This window comes from Anarhichas minor, unplaced genomic scaffold (assembly GCF_050575085.1).
Source record: "Anarhichas minor isolate MPS153535 unplaced genomic scaffold, ASM5057508v1 ptg000007l, whole genome shotgun sequence".
Classification (NCBI taxonomy): Eukaryota; Metazoa; Chordata; class Actinopteri; order Perciformes; family Anarhichadidae; genus Anarhichas; species Anarhichas minor.
In genome coordinates this window covers 1,462,631-1,482,947 of record NW_027466453.1, presented here as the reverse complement: position 1 = coordinate 1,482,947, position 20,317 = coordinate 1,462,631, and the positions used below count along the sequence as shown (strand labels likewise).

The 20,317-nt window shown below is 44.2% G+C and overlaps 1 protein-coding gene across 4 annotated transcripts; it reads left to right on the top strand.

Moving 5' to 3' along the window:
* Nucleotides 1-5,697: 5,697 nt before the first annotated feature.
* Nucleotides 5,698-17,880, top strand: gps1 (G protein pathway suppressor 1). 4 transcript variants are annotated; one of them, XM_076081998.1, is made up of 15 exons: nt 5,700-5,859; nt 7,042-7,106; nt 8,229-8,321; nt 9,407-9,588; nt 11,257-11,421; nt 12,807-12,942; nt 13,193-13,270; nt 13,426-13,486; nt 13,638-13,723; nt 14,055-14,179; nt 15,894-15,999; nt 16,116-16,196; nt 16,588-16,725; nt 16,815-16,949; nt 17,475-17,880. In XM_076081998.1, the coding sequence occupies exons 2-15, from the start codon at nt 7,074-7,076 to the stop codon at nt 17,547-17,549; spliced, it is 1,494 nt and encodes a 497-aa protein (XP_075938113.1). In that variant the 5' UTR covers nt 5,700-5,859; nt 7,042-7,073; the 3' UTR covers nt 17,550-17,880. The 4 variants fall into 4 exon arrangements, with proteins under 4 accessions (XP_075938137.1, XP_075938123.1, XP_075938113.1 ...); XM_076082015.1 differs by having other exon boundaries at nt 5,701-5,859; nt 14,085-14,179; XM_076082022.1 differs by lacking the exon at nt 7,042-7,106 and having other exon boundaries at nt 5,698-5,859; nt 14,085-14,179.
* Nucleotides 17,881-20,317: the final 2,437 nt, after the last annotated feature.

Genomic DNA, 20,317 nt, shown 5'->3' with positions numbered 1-20,317 from the left:
TGTTACTGTTGCTCCAATAAGCAAAAAAGAAAACTACATAGGCTACACAAAATAAACTCCCAGGCGAGCATTGATACAATAATGTGATGTAGCATTAACGGTCCCTTTAATGAGTACCTTTACTTTTCATATAGGCTTGCCTTCATTCTGTTTGCTTTCCTTACATATGAATGAACCAGACTTTAACACAATCAATGTGTCAGTTGGCAGTGCTGTCGATCACTGTGATCGCTTATTGGCTATTAATAGCATTGATTATGGGGATTGTGAGCGGTGACGTGCAGCAAAGGATAGTAAGATGCCCCGTCAGCATTCACAGGATAGGACAGAGAGAGAGAGAGAGATAGAGAGAGAGAGAGGTTTGAGGTTTAAAAGTCGCTTTATTTCACTATTGCAGTGAAAACGGAAAACACTCTAAAACACCGCTTGAACAGCAAAAAATCAATCAAATTAAATAACCAAATTAAAGCACTAAAGAACAAATAAACAATCAATCACAATGATCAATATGTTCAAAAGTTCACCACCAGCTCTCCACCAGCACCCACTGAGCATAAAATGCTCCCAGTAGTCCATCTGTCCCTGAAAGCCTGTACATTGTCCACCATCTGGTAGTAGGCGTGTTCCACCCTGAGTCTGGGTTTCAACAGTCCCTCCAGAATTTTCACCGGATCCTCACTAATGGCACCCTAAGCCCGATTCTTCCGTGTCAGCCAGATGGCCAACTTGGCAGAACCAGACAAAAAGTTCACCAGTGTGTGGACAGCCTTCTTTTTTGTGCAGTATTTTGGACCGAAAATAAATAAAATGAAAGAAAAGTCCTCTCCAAGACCCTGAAACCATCCCTTTAAGCGGTCAAAGAGTGCTGAGAGCCGAGGACACTGAACAAACAAGTGTTCCAGGGTCTCAGTCTGACAGCAGAAATAACACTCCTCCCTAATGTGTGGATCCAGGTGTGCTCGGTATCTATTTGTGGCTATTGCCCCATGTACAACCCTCCACTGGAGGTCTGCTGTCCGTTGTCATCCCACTGGTCAGACAGAGTACAGTTTCCTGCAAATGCTCTCAGGTGTTGTGGCAGGGCGGCACAGACCTCCTCCACTATTCTGTTGGTCAACCTGACAGACGTGATGTTGGTGTTCTGCCTGAAGGTGACCATGGATGATACATCTTCACCAAATGTCCCAGTTTAGTGCAGCCGGCTTCTCTCAGACACATTCGCATGCTAGCAGACTGCAGCGTTTGAGTCCTTATGAAGCTGTTGAAAAACAAAAGTTCCTCCAGCAGCCACACACCCGGAGTCTCATCAACTTCACATGAGATGTTAAAAACCTGCCACGCCTGCAGAACAGAGCCGTAGAACGGCGTCAGCCCGGCCAAGTCCACTTTCTCAGGTTGTAGGAGAAAGAGCTGCTTATCATATCCCAACCGCCCAGCTCTCCTCAGCAGCAGTCGAGCAGTGTCCATCCAGCTGGGGACACAGCCATAGAGCAGCTTCTGTGCAGTCCGGAGTCTGAAAGAGGCGATCCTGGACTGGATATCGATGAGACCCTGCCCCCCCTCTGCCACAGGCAGATAGAGAGCTGTTGCACGAATCCAGTGCCGGCCAGACCAGAAGAAGTCCACGACAGACCTCTGTATCTCGGCTATGAGGCCTCCTTGTGGCGTCAGAGCGATGAGTCTGTGCCACAGAGTCGAGGCAACCAAGTTATTAGCAACCGGGAAGTCCTCTGTAGCGTAGGCCGTCTCATTTTGTAGACCGCACAGTCCAGCCTTCGCGGTCCTCAAAGGACGCAGCCCACGTAGACCGCGAAGGCTGGGTCCTCCGAAGGATGCAGCCCCTGAATTGAGACACAGCTAGTGTCTCTTGAATCTTCAGCTCATTGTCGAGCCAGTCTGAAAAGTGCAAGAGGCTGGGATGGTAACACGCATGGGGTACATGAACATCTTGAACTCAGCCCGCATATCCTGAGGCAGCTTGGACAACAGCCGTGTCACATGTGACCCACAGTGGAGCTCAGTATGTCCACTGTCCCCAAGCTGATCTAACATACCAACCAGTGCTCTAAATCGCAGTGCGAACTGCTTGAACCCACAGGTGTCTCCTCCACGTGCGATGTTCGGGGCATCCATCAGGTCAGCGATTTTTCTGAGAGCTAACTGGTGAGGCTGGCCATAGTGTTCAATGAGGCTAGCCATCGTGTCAGTGTATGGCTGCAACGAGTTGGTGTAGGAGTCCGCTATGAGCAGCGCCTCCTCATACTTCAGGTGGTCCACCAGGATCTGATATTTAAAGCGCTCTGTAGCATCCTGAGGCAGCAGGTTCTCCAGGGCAACCTTAAGCCGAGCAAACTCCCTCGGATCTCCTTTAGTGAATGCAGGGATTTTGGGCTTAGGACCGCGGTACACAGTCTCTTGGTGGTGGGAGAGTAGCGGCCTGCTGGGCAGTGACTCTCTCCTTGGTGGGGTATAACGTTCATAATAATCTGGTGTATGCATCCGGGAAACAGGATAAACTGGCTCTGGGCCACAGAGAGACTGCTCCTGACGTCTCGTCCACATGTCTCTCAGCGGCATTGTGAGCTCTGCCACAAGATCCTGTGATGGTGGTTGTGGCTGGTAAACAACGTCTTCTGTTACAGGGGGTGGTGGCCAGTCATCATTATCGACTGGAGGCAGAGTGTGACCATTAGCTTGCACAGGTGAGGGGAATGACAGAGGGCGGTACGTGTCGTCAGCCTGCACTACGTGCTGCTGCTGAGGGGGCTCAGACGTCTGTGGAAGAGAGGGGGCTCTCTGTAGCAGTGGTGGTGGGTCAGGGAGTCGCCTGTGTATGTCCATCATCTGTCGCTGCAACCTGTGATTGTCTTCCATCAGCCTGTGGAGGGCTTCAAGGATCTCTGGCGCCGTTTCTGCTGCAGGCCTCCGTCGATGAGAGGCAGGCGTACTCTGGAGAAGGGTGTCTGCATACTCAGGCTGGAAGGGATATTGAGCTGCCGCTCCTTACGCAGCACTCCCATCCTTGCGTTTCTCTCCGGGAAATTCTCTGTGCTGTGGTAAGGCCGCTGCTGTGCTGGCATGGAGACAGTGTAATCTTCCATCCAGGCTGGTGGCCGTGTCTCTCGGCGGGGACAAGCGTCTGCAGGACGTGGAGTCCTCTGCTGATCTGGAAACATCTTTAATCAATCCCACGGTGACCACACTGAATCCGGCTCAAAGGACCAATTGTTAGATTGACTGGGAAGGACTGTATAATTTTACTGGTTCATTACAAGTTGTGGCCATCTATCAGAATGCACTCCAGACAAGATGTTGCTTTGAGAGGTTTATTGTTTGCACGCACACAGTCTTGAAAGTGAAACTCCGAACAGCCACATAAACAAACTTTAATCTATTTACAGACACGGCCATCATTTTGCGCCGACACTCTCATCAAAGCCTTTTCACCAACTTAATGCCGGTGATATTAGTCCGCGAGCAGCTGACTGCCGTCCTCTTCTGCAAGGGGCGTAGTGCGGTTCCTGCTCGGCTGCTTCTCCGAAACCCGTCTATAGAGGTCGTCCTTCGTCACAATATTTGTAAAAAATAAAATTGTATCCATGGATTGTGTTTACATTTATATATATGTATTTATAGAGTAATTTATACATATAAAGATACTTTTGTGAAAGGAAAAAGAAAACAAAGATGGAGATGAGTTTGCCTGAGGGATCATATAAATGGTGCCATTGTCATTCAACATATTGAATATATTTGTTTGGTTTACAGGTCTAGTTCATATGTGGCAATCTGAATCACCACGGCCGGTTCTTCACCCAACACATTGATGGAAGGCCCCGGACCTCTGGGATATCTAGCTACAGCCATGCCGGTCCTCTCTCCCTGTGTGTGTGTGTGTGTCTGTCTGTGTGTGTGTGTGTGTGTGTGTGTGTATGTATGTCTGTGTGTGTGTGTTCACTCCAAGGATAATGCAAAGGAGTTGGCTCAAATATTGATAGGGAAAACATTGGTAGGCATGTCCGTACCATCCCCATGCAGACCTACGGTCTTCTAAAGGGTTGTGAGGTTGTTACAGAGGGGATAAACACAGTAGTGTTGGGAAACAGGAAACAGGTCTACTCGCCACATTATAAACTGTTGGGGAAGTGTACACTGGATGGGGACATACCTTTAAAGCTTTGTAGCCCACGTTAAAACGAAGAAGGAGAACGAGAAGAAGAAAAAGGAGAAGAAGAAGAAGAAGAAGAAGAAGAAGAAGAAGAAGAAGAAGAAGAATGGTGTACGAAGCAGCAGCAAAAAGTAATTTTGAAAAATTAGATAGATTTAGCTTGGGAGCAGTCTAAACCACACCCATAATGCATTGCTGGTGGAATCCAGGGAACTGGCGTTACATCTGAGGAGAACAAAATTAGCACTATCACACTGGATTAGAATTCAGGGTGGATTTAACATAAATATAGCATCGACTGTCCTATACAATTGTTGGGAGTACTCGACATTCTCTGGTAAAAGCTCTGGATGGGACATTAACAGGAATATTAAAGAGTTCAAATTAGATACCATACAGCATAGTCCGGCAGTTATTAGTAGCAGCATTCCTCCATGGATACTTCCACAACCAAAGGTAAATCTATAGATATTACAAAAGAGAAGAGAATGGACTGAGAGGAATTATAACATCGGATACTTGGTTCAAGATTACCTGAAGAAAAGCTATTGTAATTATCTCAATATTTGTACAGATGGACCAAAACACTCAGATAATAATCATGTAGGAGTGGGCATATACATTCCAGAATTCAACAAAGGAATTGTTGAAATAATTTCAAACAGGTAATCAGTGTACACAGCAATAATCATCAGTCTTCAGTGGGTGGAGGAGGTTAAACCAATGAAAGTAGTTATATGTTCAGATTCTGCAGCTGCAATATAAAGTATACAATCTGGTCAAACAGTTTGAGAGGATCTTCTAACTGAAGTTTATTTCATTATTGAACTTACAACAATTAGGAATAGATGTACATTTCGGTTCATGTTGGAATAGAGGGAAATGAGGTTGCAGATAAACTTGACAAAAGAGCATTAAACAAAAATGATATTTTCGAAATTTGTTTTGGGAGGTCAGAAGCAAAATCAGTAATACAGCACGAAATGATTACATCTTGGCAGGAATTTGGAATAATGACAATAAAGGTAGAAATTATAACAAAAGTCAGACGACGTCAGTCAGAGTGAGAAGTGATGGAAGTTAATGTAGGAAAGAAGATGTTACTTTCTGTAGATTACGGTTAGGACATACAGGACTCAATGAGACATTATACATCATGAAAAAGACAGAGTGGGATACATGTGAGATATGCAACTGTAAAGAAAGTGTTGAACATGTGCTGATAGAGTGGAGGAAGTTCAGTGTGGAAAGAGAAAGACTGAAGGGTGGTAGCTTTAGGAAGGGAGTGGAGCATCAAAGGACTGTTAGAGATAGGGGACAAACAAGTTCAGGTAAAAAGCTTTCAGCTTTTTTTTAAATGTATAAATAATAACATTATTATTGTTTAACTGTTATAATGTCCTGCTGTTACACACTCCGGTACAGTAGGTGGCGGCATGCACCTTAAACGTTGGTTGATAGTCTGCCAATAAACTGAAAAAAGAAGAAGAAGGAAAAATAAGTCAAACGTCAAACTGCGCCTTCCCGCGAGCCGTAGCGAGGAGTAGGTTAGGCCCAGCCCACTAGAGACGCGGTTGCTAGAGTGCACGCCGCACATCAATATCTTTGTGATAAATTCTCCTCTAACAAAACCCACCCTGAAGTAAGAAATAAATAACATGCCTTTGCCTCTACAAGTGTTTAACTTTCAGGTAAGTCTTAACCATCGCTTTTTTTGTAATTTCTAACCTATCAATATTTCTGAAAACTGGCGTAAGTGGCGTAACCTTAGCTAATGTTAGCAGTTAGCTTGCTAGTTTTAGCTAAATAAACTTAGCTCCGGCTCAGTTCATGATTAAATATCACAATTTAAGACTACGCAAGACCAGCATCATGCGTTCGTTATGTTTGATAATGCGTATAAATCATATACGAAGCAATATTTTGTTTAATTAAATCACTAACTAGCTAGCGTTTGGCATTTGTTGTCAAAGGTAGCGTTACTGTCATTCCCTAACGTTTCAGTGCGAAGTGAAGACAACCGCAAGAAAAATACACAATCACCGTTACTGCCGGAAGCTGACCTATTAAATGTAAAGTTTTAAATGTATGCACGTTTGCCAGTAAAACAGTTGAATTCGAGAGATTGGTTTAATCGAGTTGGGAAGTGCAGGCTAACCACTGACGGAAGGCCTCCATTGACTTAACGTGGAGACGATATCAGTGTTAACGGTACACTGGCTAAACAACAACGCTAACCAGTAGTCTGTAGAGCTCTTACTGATGCACAGACATCTTAAGTTCGGTTCTTCACCAAAACAAAGCACAACATAGACTGAAGAACGGCTTGTGTTTATCATTGCATCATAAGCTAGCACTGCAAGCCAACTTCCTGTTATTAGCAGTTTGTCCCATTAGCTCCACATCGTAGCTAGCACAACGCTCAAGAAGACCTGAGCTCAAGTCTTATAACGACAGCGATTTTAATGGTTTTAGTCTCAAATGCACAATAAAAGTCCAAGTAGCCTGCATGCTAACGTTAAATCAGAAGTGCTGCATCAAATGTAGACGTGGTTGTGTATTATGTTACAATAAAATATTGGATTATGCGTTGTACTTAAAGACTCTTGTTGGATCTAAAATATCTTCTTTTTTTAAATATCTTTTTTGGTGTTTAGGCCCAGAGTCACTGTGGGCGTATGTGTTTTAACTTAATGTTTGCTGTTATTTACATTTGATATGAGTCGCGATGTGACATTCATTAAATGAGCCTATCACTTTGATTACATTATGACTTGGTAGGGGGGATGTTATCATACTTATGATTATGTCTTTGTTGTGTACTTTGCCATTTCTTTGTTATTCTAATCTCTGCTAAACTGTAAAAACTGTAGAACTGACTGAAGCGCTTTCTGAAGTACCAGTGATGTCTGAAGCTTCGGACGCCGTCAGTCTCGTGGTATTCTTCATTTAACACAAGCTTGGACACAATGTATTGATACAGTGCACTTCACCAGAGTGAAAGAAGCTTCGGTATCACGCCCATCTCTAATGAGTCTTACACACGTGGCTTTACATGTGATAACGCATACAGTACTAACTATTACTAACTGTACGACTTTTGCAAGACGTTTATCTTCCCAAAGGTAGCGTTCACTCAACATCAGCCTGGTAGCGTGTTGAAAAGCTAACAAAGCAAATGATAACATAGCGATTGTTGCATCTGTGGCAACGCCACACTACCTCTTAAGAATCCTGTATGCTCATTTTGCCTTGCTTGTTGCCAACCATGCATCCCATTAAGAACAAGGCTTAATACCTATTGTGAATCACTTTTACCACTGTTGAAATCATCATAAAAATCCCATTATATCCAATTGTGTAGAACATTTACAATACAATCAATTCTCACACATCCATTCCTTGATCTCCCATTAGCAATGTGAACCAGCTCTGTTTTATTATTGTAGTTATTCAGTAACAGTAGAGCACATCTCATTGCTTTAAGTTTAAAGACCAGTGAACATTGTGATTTACCATCCAATGATTAAAATCCCTGTGTAGAGCAAAGTGCTACTGTGCCATGCTAGCTCACTCTATAATCAGCTCCTGGCTCTCAAATGAGGTTTGTTGTTGAGGTTCACAAGCCAGCATCAACATTAGCTACAGAGGTTCAGCTGTAGCTCAGCTGCTGGATCGCGCTGCAGCACACAGTTTGCTGTGCTTGTTGTGGTTTTTAATGCTTTTTCATGCTGAATGGGTATTTCCAAGATACTAATAAGCACAAATCTGTTAAACACAAGATTTAAAGTGGTGCTTTGGTGTGATTCTATGTGGATAAACTCCGTTTTTTCAGATCTGCTGATTTAAATCAACTCATCGATGAGTTGATAAAATGTTGTGAGTGTTGATTTAGGATTCCTTTGGTCGAGGACAGTCCTAATCTGGAAATCTGACACTAGTCGTCATGAAACATTTCTATTACAGTTCTAGTATTTTTTTAATGTATTTCCGCTATAATGTTGATCATGTGTTGCATTGTGATTTCTGCTAACCTCTGTGTCTGGTGTGTTTCTCTCAGGGGTCTGTGGAGCCCATGCAGATAGACGCAGACCCCCAGGAGGACCAGCAGAATGCTCCGGACACCAATTACATAGTGGAGAACCCAACGCTGGTACTGACCTGACAGACTCTCATATACACACACACACGCTAACCCATGATGGTGGCATACAATGTAACTGTTTGCCAAATACAATAATTATTTGCATGAAGCTGTTGTTTAGTTTCACTTTACTGTACTGGCCATACGTATTTCTCATAATTGTAGGTAAGATGGTGGAGATACAACTTTGAAGTTATGTTCCTCATGGACACATAACATTAAGTCCATCATAGCCTCTTGCCTTGTCGCAGGTTAGATGTGCAATCATTTATGGTCATTATTATTCTTTAACTTGATTATCAGTGCTTGGCGAATGTTTGTCTTATGTGCAACACATAAAACAACTAGAAAGTTGAACTCGGTAGAGTGCAGATCTCCTCCAGGTGAGTCTGCAAGGACCACTGCTGTAATGTTTGATTGAATGAATACAAGCAGAGCTGTGGAGCCTCGTCAAGCACACTTCATTCAAACTAAGAAACAAACGTTATACAAGCATCGGGCTCAAAGTGGTCGTACACGACACTTCATACACAAAGGTAAACTCACCACGCTGATGTGCAGCAGTGTGTGTACAAGTAGTTCTGTTAGCAGTTAGCCAAACACAAGAACCAAAACAGTGTGCAAAGTGTTTCTCTGGTCTCAGCTTTGTAACACCAGCTGATACACAGCTGAGACCACTAGGAGGCCTGTTAGGAGTCACTAGCTGAGTAGTGAGGGACGAGTCAGCAGGCAGTCAGTGGCAGAATAAAACAGAAAGTCACTAACTATGAGAGCTCCTTGAGCATGCAGCTCTAAAGGGACATCGAATATATTCTGCAGTTTGCTGATTAGCTTTGGACAGACACAGAGGTTCACACTCACTCAGTCACGGACACACACAGACCAAACGCATAACCTCTCTCCAGGCTCAGGCCTTGCAGAGGTAAAACTTTTGAACGACAGCCCTAGTACATGAAAACAACCGTAAGTCTAATGGAGCACCTAACCCAAATATGCTAAAAACAATGGAGCTACTATGACATCACTTCAATGTGACATGATCATTTGAGAGCAGCAGGTTTCACACTGTTAATAAGACCTCTCCCTGTGTGTAGGACCTGGAGCAGTATGCCACCAGCTACAGTGGATTAATGCGCATTGAGAGGCTTCAGTTCATCGCTGAGCATTGCCCTCAGCTCCGGGTGGAAGCCCTGAAGATGGCCCTCACCTTCGTCCAGAGGACCTTCAATGTCGACACTTATGAAGAGATCCACCGCAAACTCACAGAGGCCTCACGGTATTCTACTCAATGACCCTGTGGCATGAGAACTCTATTGGAGAGAGTGCAATCCTGATTTGAAAACGGATCATATTAGCGAGTAGTGTACTCTTACCAAAGAGGTTGTTGATTTCTTAGCACTCTGTGAACCCAAAATGAACATTCTTGCATTTTACACCACAGGAGCTTAACATCCTGTAGTTTGTTGTGTTCCCTGCTTTTGTGTTCCCTGTTCTGTGCGAACCTGGTCCCAGACATTTGAATCCGCCTACTCCACCTAATTCAAGTGGACTGATTCCTCTGACATCGGGACATGAAACCGCAGTTTCTTGATAAAAATGTAATCAACGAATAAGTGCAGCGAACAGCCAATCAGAGCCAGGAGGGGGACCAATGCCGTTTTCAAGCGTTGTCAGCGTTGCCCAGAACTGAGGGATAATAACAACAATGGAGACTAACGCTGCTATCATCACTGTGTCGTTCTGCTACCAGATGCCGGGTTGAGACTCGGCTTCTTTTTCCTTTGTTAGTGTATCACGGTCCCTCTCCTCTACTCTTCTCCAGTCTTCCTCATTTGTATCTGTAACCGTAGCATTCAGCTCTGGCTTCCACCTCCTTACAAAATGTTGTGAATCTTCAATAATTCAATTAATCAGTCAGTCTTCAATCTTCAACCCTAAAGCAATCCAAAACATTTCCACCAATCCTCCAGACCCTCTGAGGGAGAACTGCCCCGACATCTCTCAACCCTTCATGGCCTCTCTTTGGTGTTTGGTGCTGAATACTAGTTTTGAATTTGATGTGACAACCTTGGTTAACAAATACATTTTACATATACAGCATGTCTTGTCAGTATCGCCCAACATCGTAGGCTGGTTCTGTTTATTAACGTTCTCTTTTAATTCGCTCCACTCTTAAAACACTGACAAGTATGCTGTCATGGCAACACATCACCTGTGGCCTTAAAGTGACATTAGATACAGGCGGATAGGTTAGTCTCTGGTGATTGGTTAGCAAAAATCGACCCCCCCCCCCCTCCCATGGAAATGGATGAGAGTGGAGGTAATGGAAACGGAGTGAAACCAGTTGATGATTTTGTCTAATATCAGGAAGCACTTTGCCCTCCTGAACCTGCTCAGGAGGTGGTACTACATCAGAGTTCAGGGATGCAAAAGCTCATTAGCACTACGGCAGGTAACGCAGGACTTGTTTGTCTAGCGGCCAGCAGCTAATGGTCCTGGTATTGGTCCTATATCGTCATTTCTTAAATGATACCCAGCCTTAGTGTCACGTCCTAGTCCTGGACTGGTCTGCCTGTCTCGTGTACTCTCTTCTGTCAACCTCCTGCTACTTGTAGGCCCTTCTGTTAATTTGATAATACTTTTGTTTAGATGTCATCTCTATCCGTTTTTATTTTTCAGTCCAAGCCAATGTTGAAGCTGAGTTTATATGGTTTGTTTATTTATACAAGCTTTGTTTATATGGTTTATTTATTTAAACTTAATTAATATTGTCACATATAGCAATATCAACTGCTATTAACACAGGCCCTAGCTGTGAAAACGTTTAAATCATGAGGAAGGTAGCCGTGTGTGGTGGAGAAGCCACAGTGTACTGGTGAATGTCACCTTTTCACTCATTTTGTCAACATCTAATGTAACAGATGTTTGTTGTTGTTTTGTTTAGGGAGGTGCAAGGTGTGCCGGACACGGTACCTGAAGGTGGTGTTGTTCCTCCTCCCCTGGACTCTGCCTGGGCCGAGTCCACTAGGAAAAAGGCTCTGCTCAAACTGGAGAAACTGGACACTGATCTCAAGAACTACAAGGGAAACTCCATTAAAGAGAGCATCAGGTATGAAGGCACACGCCATTGTTAGCATCAATGTTCTTACTAAAGTTGCACCGATCGAACTCGGGACGTTTTTCAGCTGATGGGCCATGACAGGTGACTGGACTGTCAGTCTCGTATTTCTTGTATGTGATGCCGCCGCCTGAGCGACACAGACGGTAACATCGCAGCCACACATAGACATGCATCGGTGAGTGAAGGAGACATAAAGCTCACAACAAATTAGTCCATGTGTCCTTGGACAACACACTTAACCCCAAAATTGCTCCTGCAGGCTGTTCCTGCGGTGTATGAATGTTAGTTACATGGTAGCCCTGTCATCAGTGGATGAATGGGTGAATGATGTTATGTAGAGTTAAAGAGCTTTGAGTAGTCAGAAGACTAGAAAAGAGGGAAACAAGTACAGTCCACTTATTATTTAATCATTCACAATGCGGCTCACAGACAGCACGGAGCCAAACAGCTACAATTATGGAGGTTACAATAACTTGTATTATAATGCGTTCAACCTTCATGTAGTAAAAATGAGTATTGGGTGACGGTAAATTCTAACACTATTATGATGCAAGTGTAACTTTGTTTTCACAGCAATATAAAATAGTTATCAAAGGGAGAATTATGACCTGTTTAAATACCTAACACTAGCTCTAAGCAGCTTCAATTACATTATTAAAACTAACAATGCCAAGATTTTGTATATCAAAGCAAGTATTTAAAGTGACAGTGAGGAACTTTTAACTGGTTGTGAACCAGTCTCAGTGTAGTCCTGATCCTCTATCAGACCTCCATCAGTAAAGAGACCATCAGAGAGAAGATGGTCTATTTCTATAGAGTTATTCTTAATGCTCGTCATCGGTGCCACCGGGTTGGATTCTGGTGAAATCAGATGACATCATGCAGGTTCACCAGAAACTCCTTCAGCTCAGACTCCAGCAGAGACCGGTCCACCGTGGACAGACCCAGATCCTCCAGCAGAGACCGGTCCACCGTGGACAGACCCAGGTCCTCCAGCAGAGACCGGTCCACCGTGGACAGACCCAGGTCCTCCAGCAGAGACCGGTCCACCGTGGACAGACCCAGGTCCTCCAGCAGAGACCGGTCCTCCAGCAGAGACCGGTCCACCGTGGACAGACCCAGGTCCGGCTAAATCATGATCAGGGCATCTCTAGCGAATTACCATTTCAACACCACCCAATACCTGTCCCTTAAGATCACGCCGTTAAAGACACCATCAAAGACAGCTGGTTTGTAACAAGAAGGTTCATGCTGATTCATTTTACCAGCTGGTTTATTAGAAATGCTTGGAGAGGCGAGCTGACTACTGCCAGTGTTTTCTTTACGAGACCCTTGTCCCTACATCTACCACCTCTTTATCTTTACCTCCCCAGGAGAGGGCATGATGACTTGGGGGATCATTACCTGGACTGTGGAGACCTCAGTAACGCCCTCAAGTGCTACTCCCGAGCCAGAGACTACTGCACCAGTGCTAAGCACGTCATTAACATGTGTCTGAATGTCATCAAGGTACAGCACCGTATCCCACAACGTTTTCATGTGGCAGTAACCATTGTAACAGCTGCTGGTGGGAGTTCTAGATGCTTGCTATGTTTTGCTGTCATGTACTTTTACATTTACGCTTTGTCTCTCATAACGGAAAAGCAGCGTGGGGTAGAAACTACTGGGGGGGGGGGGGGGGGGGGGGGTGGGCTTTCAACAATTTGACTTGAGCACACAAAGTATATGAAGGAGTAAACCCTGTCCTCTGTTCCCACAGGTTAGCGTTTACCTCCAGAACTGGTCCCATGTACTGAGCTACGTCAACAAAGCAGAATCCACACCAGAGATAGCAGAGGTGAGCAGAGGTCCCAGTGTCTGCACTCTATTCGCCTTACAGTCGCACAATGACGCAGAGAAGTAGTCTTGCACCCATTGTTGTAAACAAGGAAGAAGTTCTTCACTAAGATGACAAATGCCTTTAGATGATGATGTTTCTGTTTGTTTGTTTAGCAAAGAGGAGAGCGAGATAGCCAAAATCAAGCAGTCCTCACCAAATTAAAGTGTGCTGCAGGTAAGTCAGCATTATGCTCATTTGGAAGATCAGCTGAGAAGAAGCTTCAAGTCTGTTCTTCTACTGTGATATGAATAAAAGACAGTAACAGCTGTAGAGAGCTGTTCTCTATCATTTGTGGAGGGTCTGAGCTGCTTTGTTCCTGTTTCAGGCCTGGCAGAGTTGGCCTCTCGGAAATATAAACCAGCTGCCAAGTGCTTCCTGCAGGCTTCCTTTGACCACTGTGACTGTCCAGAGGTGAGTGGTGCCATGGCGCTGCAACTTGACCCACACACATTCAGTTCAACTGAAGCTAAAATGATGCGTGTCAGTGGGGGGGGCTGATACAGACAGACAGGCTTATTAAGAACCGGAGACTAGTGCTCCTGAAATGTACACGCATGGCAGATAGCAACTTGTGAATAAAAACTATTTTATTACAATGAAAAAATAAATATAATAAAGCACCCTAGCTGTTTATGGGTTATGGACAACTCTGGTTACTTTGACGTAGAGAATTGAACTGGGTATTTTTCCGACTGCTGCCTCACACTACCGTAGGCTGAAGTTTGAAACCACTAACAAAAAGCTGTGTAATATGTGTGTGTGTTCCCTGCAGCTCCTGTCGCCCAGTAACGTAGCCGTGTATGGAGGAATGTGTGCTTTGGCCACATTTGACAGACAGGAGCTCCAACGTAACGTCATCTCCAGCAGGTAGGAGGAGTTTAGTGAATGATGACAGAAACATGCAGGACTGTGCAAATGTTTTAGGCAGGTGTGAAACAATTCTGTAAACTAAGAATGCTTTCAGAAATGGAAGTGTTAACAGTTTATTTTCATCAAATAACAAAATGCAGTGAATGAACAGAAGAGAAATCTAAATCAATATTTGGTGTGACCACCCTTTGCCTTCAAAACAGTATCAATTCTTGTAGGTACACTTGCACACAGTTTTTGAAGGAACTCGGCTGGTAGGTTGTTCCAAACATCCTGGAGAACTAACCACAGATCTCCTGTGGATGTAGGCTTCCTCAAATGCTTCTGTCTCTTCATGTAATCCCAGACAGACTGGATGATGTTGAGATCAGGGCTCTGCGGGGGCCGTACCATCACTTTCAGGACTTGTTCTTCTTCTTTATGCTGAAGATAGTTCTTAATGACGCTGGCTGTATGTTTGGGGTTGTTGTCCTGCTGCAGAATACATTTGGTGCCAATCACACGCCTCCCTGACGGTATTGCATGATGGATAAGTATCTGCCTGTATTTCTCAGCATTGAGGACACCATTAATCCTCCCCAAATCTCCAACTCCATTTGCAGAACTGCAGCCCCAAACTTGCAAGGAACCTCCACCATGCTTCACTGTTTCCTGCAGACACTCATTATTGTACTGCTCTCCAGCCCTTCGGCGAACAAACTTTCTTCTTCTACAGCCACATTTTTCAAATTTTGACTCATCAGTCCAGAGCACCTGCTGCCATTTTTCTGCACCCCAGTTCCTATGTTTTCGTGCATAGTTGAGTCGCTTGGCCTTGTTTCCATGTCGGAGGTTTGGCTTTTTGGCCTTCCATGAAGACCACTTCTGGCCAGACTTCTCTGGACAGTAGATGGGTGTACCTGGGTCCCACTGGTTTCTGCCAGCTCTGAGCTGATGGCACTGCTGGACACCTCCCGATTTCGAAGGGAAATAAGCTTGATGTGTTTTTCATCTGCTGCACTAAGTTTCCTTGGCCGACCACTACGATCCTCAACGTTGCCCGTTTCTTTGTGCTTCTTCAAAAGAGCTTGAACAGCACATCTTGAAACCCCAGTCTGCTTTGAAATCTTTGTCTGGGAGAGACCTTGCTAATGCACTATAACTTCCTTGTGTCTTGTTGCTGTGCTCAGTCTTGCCATGGTGTATGACCTGTGACATGAAACCGTCTTCCACAACCTCACCTTGGTAGCAGAGTTTGGCTGTTCCTCACCCAGTTCTAAGCCTCCTACACAGCTGTTTCTGTTTCTGACTGTGTTTCAACCTCCATGTGTAATTGATGATCATTAGCATCTGTTTGGTATAATTGGTTGATCATACACCTGACTATAGTCCTACAAAATCCCTGACTTTGTGCAAGTGTACCTATAGGAATTGATGCTGGTTTGAAGGCAAAGGTGTAACACCAAATATTGATTTGATTTAGATTTTTCTTTTCTTCGCTCACTTTGCATTTTGTAAATTGATAAAAATAAACTATTATTTATATTTTCCAAAGCATTCTTAGTTTACAGCATTTTTTTTACACCTGACTAAAACCTTTGCACAGTACTGTATCTTGGTACATTTAATGACTAGCAGGCGATGGTAAATATATATATATATATATATATATATATATATATATATATATATATATATTTTTTTTTTTTTTCTTTTTTTTTAATGTCCTCAGCTCCTTTAAGTTATTTCTAGAGTTGGAACCTCAGATCCGTGACATCATCTTCAAGTTCTACGAGTCCAAGTACGCGTCCTGTCTCAAGCTGCTGGATGAAATGAAGGTGAGAGAAGGTGACGAACTGTCACTGAAACGGCATCAGTTTGAGACTGTGCTGAGGTTCTATGGCAACATATTGTGTGATGATTTAGAGTGTATGTGCTGTGGTGTGTCCTCCAGGATAACCTGCTGTTGGACATGTACCTGGCCCCACACGTCAAGACGCTGTACAGCCAGATCAGGAACAGAGCCCTCATCCAGGTGAGTTTATGCATTCAGGCGTGATGTTGTCTGTCCATATCTCAGGAACATGTGGAGGGATGTTTTTGGTTTAAATTTGGCACCAACGTCCTCTTACACTCAATCTGTAACGGCTGTATGAGAGCACTGCAGAGCAGCAGCTGTGAGCTAACCAGTGGGGCACGCTCACATGCACTATAAGGCAATGTAGACAGAGCACAGAGAACACACTGAGGGAGAGAGACTTGGTCCTGTGGCCAGGGAGACATTCCTCCTCTAGATCTTCACAGAGATGATAGTCGTTTGATATTCATGCTCCGAATGTCAAATAGAGAGCCTTTAAATCCCAAGGTAACAAAGTAACTGGTGTCTGATCGTGGCATGTCTGACAGTTGTGTGTGCATGTGTTCAGTATTTCAGCCCCTACGTGTCGGCAGACATGACTAAGATGGCTCAGGCCTTCAACACCACAGTAGCAGCTCTGGAGGACGAGCTCACCCAGCTCATACTGGAGGGGCTCATCAACGCTCGCATCGACTCCCACAGCAAGGTGAAACACACACGCACACACACAAGAAAATGTTGAAGCGAGTAATGTCATTTGGAACATTCTGAACGGAGGCTCTGACTTGTTGATAGATCCTGTATGCGAGGGATGTGGACCAGAGGAGCACCACATTTGAGAAGTCTATTCACATGGGCAAAGAGTTCCAGAGACGAGCCAAAGCCATGATCCTCCGAGCTGCTGTGCTGCGCAACCAGATCCACGTCAAGGTAGGAAACATGTGTCTTCTGATGCACTCAGCTTAGCAGGAGCTAAATATGAAGCTGTTAATAAAACCAGCCTGCCAGAGTACTGGGTTAACTGTCATGTTAGAATGCTCACACGGAGTCTGCAGGTCCTGGGTGGTCACATGTATGTTGCATTACATGACTCACTGCATCAATACTGAGATATTACACTGTAGTATACCTCACAGACATTCAGACGCATTGAAGTCCACTCTGGTGTATTTGCATGTATTTGGACATGACGACGCCTTAGTGTTGACTTGTTTAAACCTAGTAATGAAAGGTCTGGAATGGTTCTCTATGAATACCCCTCCATGTTGCAATGATTCGATAATAAACCAGTAGAAGAAATAACGGGACCAGTTGGACTCATTTACAGATATTAGAACACAGGCTGCCGGTCTTCTCCACATGCTATCATTTGTACACAAAATACACAGAATCCAAGAAGTGAAGATTATTTTGTTTCTCACACGGTGCCTCACTCATGTTGTGTCCTCTTCTCAGTCTCCACCCAGAGAAGGCAGCCAGGGGGAGCTGACACCAGCCAACAGCCAGACCAGGATGAGCACCAACATGTGAGGAGGACGTCCTCTTCAGGGTCTGACGACAGCCGCAGACTGGAGGGAAGGGTCACCATGTCATCCATCAACACAACCCCCAGCCCCGCCCACTTCCTGTTTATCTGCTAAGGCCAGAAACAGCCCACAATATAAAGACTTTAATGTTCTGAATCCCCCTCAGGTGAAATGGGAAGTTCCTCTGTTAGTGTGATGATGTGGATGTTTTGATGAAAGCTCAGCACTTCAGCTGTACGTTACTGGTAGGAGATGCACTTTGCTCTGCTTACACATGATGGAGGCCTCATTAACAGAAACCAGATTTTAAAATAAAAACACCTACCTGACATACACTCACTGGTTGTTTCTATGCAGCAGCAGCTCTGTTGTCTTCCAGTGGCTGGACCGTACCGAGTCAGAAGAACTAAGGGGGTCCACTGTTTGGATGTGATGTGTGCTTAAACTAAAAGGAGCGGTTTCTCCATCAGCCTCTATTAGCTGCAGGTTTAAAATGACACTATGTAGGATCTAGTGGCATCTAGTGGTGAGGCTGCAGTTCACAGCCAACCTCACTACGGTGGCCTTCAGGTAACGTAACAGCGTGAAAGTCTCTCTCTAGAGTCAGTGTTTGGTTTGTCCATTCTGGGCTACTGTAGAGACATGGTGGTGTAACATGGTGGACTCTGTAAAGAGTCCCTATTTAGATATGAAGGGCTCATTCTAAGATAACGAAAACACAATTGTTAGTTTCAGATCATTATACACTAATGAAAGCATAGATTCACAGAAACTTACACACTGGCCCTTTAAGGTTTAAACTGTTCAAACGTGTTGTGGAATAAAACCCAGTTAAACCCTGCTGCTGTTTCTAAGCTGCAGTGTGTTTGTAGAAATCACCTACATGTCACGAGATAATAAAGTAATTGTCTATCTAGAGGTCACTGCATCGGAGGTTTGACTTGAACCTGCAGACCTGGTTTGACAGACATTTAAAGGGACATATGATGAAAGACTCCCGTACAGTTGTGTATCTGGAGTGGCTGCCGACCCACAAACTGAAATATGACAATCCAGGCCCAGTGCTGCGAAGCCAGTTCAACATAGCCAGGTTATATCTCGGTTATCTGGCTTAACTAACCCGAACAACCAGATCCCTCTAAACAGACCTACGAAGCTGGTGATCAACTCAGTAAATCAACCAGTGTTTCTCAATCTGGCTGTCGGCGTGTTAGCATAAAAGGGGCAATGTTTGCAGCATCTGACCAATCACAAAGCAGCACAAGTCTGCCGTCAGCAGAGCGGGATATTTCACAAACAAAGAACTAGGATATCAGCTGATTGATGAAAGTGACAGTTTAAACTGACAAATGCATGAAGGACCGCAAGAAATCACTGACTGACGTGTAAATCCTTTCTGTATCCGTCACTTTAAACTGTTACTTTAGTCTGGATTATGACTTTAATTTATCTGTGCAATATCTAAAGAGCCACATACTCTGCTTTGATTGGTCAGTAGGTGTAGTTTTTATTTGAGTTGATCTGTATACCAGCTTCAGAGTTCAGTTCATTGAGTAACCATGGTGATCTCCCCCGGTAAGAAGTGAACCTCTATTGCAGGACTAAAGACCCAGAGTTAGCCCTGAGGTTACTTCACTAACCCCAAGTCCTGCTTCCTCGTGCAGGGTCCCAGTCGGTTCTTTTATTTGGCTTCCTGGATCAGTAAACATGATTGAACACGTTGGCCCTTCCTCTGTCATGTGCAGCTCTTTAGAATATGTCTCCTACAGCGTGAGAACAACCTTTACAAAGGTGCACCGTATTTAACTCACAAACCAATTGGAGCAGACTGGGCTTTTTTTCAGGAGGCTCAAATAGACATGTACTAAAGCCAAAGTGTTTTTTGAGCAATAAGCACGAAACATGTTCAAAACCAAAATACGTCAAAAGTATGAAGCTGAAAATAAGCCTGATTAAGTTCTGAGGTGTTAGGACAGATTTCTACAGCTCAAAAAATGTCTCTCGACCACTCAAAGCTCTTTAGCTCTACATGTCATTATTCATCCATTCATACTCTGACAGGAGCTACCATGCAAGGTACCACCTGCCCATCAGGACTAACTAACATTCATACACCATTCACACACAGTAGGCACAGCTACGGGAGCAACTTCAGGTTGAGTGTCTTGCCCAAGGACACATCAACATGGACGAGTGGAGCCGGGGATCGAACCGCCGATCCTCTGATTGAAGGACGACCCACTGAGCCACAGTCACCCTGTCATGTGTCACACTAATGTTACTGTGTGATTACATGTCACACACACCTGCTTCAGTTCCTTTTTGACTGCAGATATAAATTGAATCGTCAATTCACATAATGTGAAAGGAGACTGTGGAGATATTTTATATCTCCAGTATATACATGTTAGGATTGATAACATTGTATGTAATAATATAGCAGCTTATGAGCAGTCTCAACACAACCTATTAGTATATATCTCCACTTTGTTGTAAAACTACACACACACACTATTCACAGATGAGCTGTGTGTGACCGGACACACTGGTTGAACAGGTGTGGTCAGCTCTTATCTATAGGGACCTATGTCCTGCATGTCTGTGTTCTGACCATCTCCATATATGGACTTATGTCTGGCATGTTTGTGCTCTGCATTTTTCCCTGGAAGAATAAATATCTGACCTCCAGGTTCGGAGCTAAGTTTAAACGTCCATGTATGGACATAAGCTTGACACCCCTGTATGTTCCACCCCCCCCCCCCCACTCCCATG

Bases quoted from the DNA above. Each gene is read 5' to 3' on its own strand.
- gps1 (XM_076082008.1), top strand. From the start codon at position 5,827: ATGCCTTTGCCTCTACAAGTGTTTAACTTTCAG. The intron at 8,322-9,406 runs GTACTGACCTGA...CCCTGTGTGTAG, and splicing joins TAGTGGAGAACCCAACGCTG to GACCTGGAGCAGTATGCCAC. The intron at 13,271-13,425 runs GTGAGCAGAGGT...TTGTTTGTTTAG, and splicing joins CCACACCAGAGATAGCAGAG to CAAAGAGGAGAGCGAGATAG.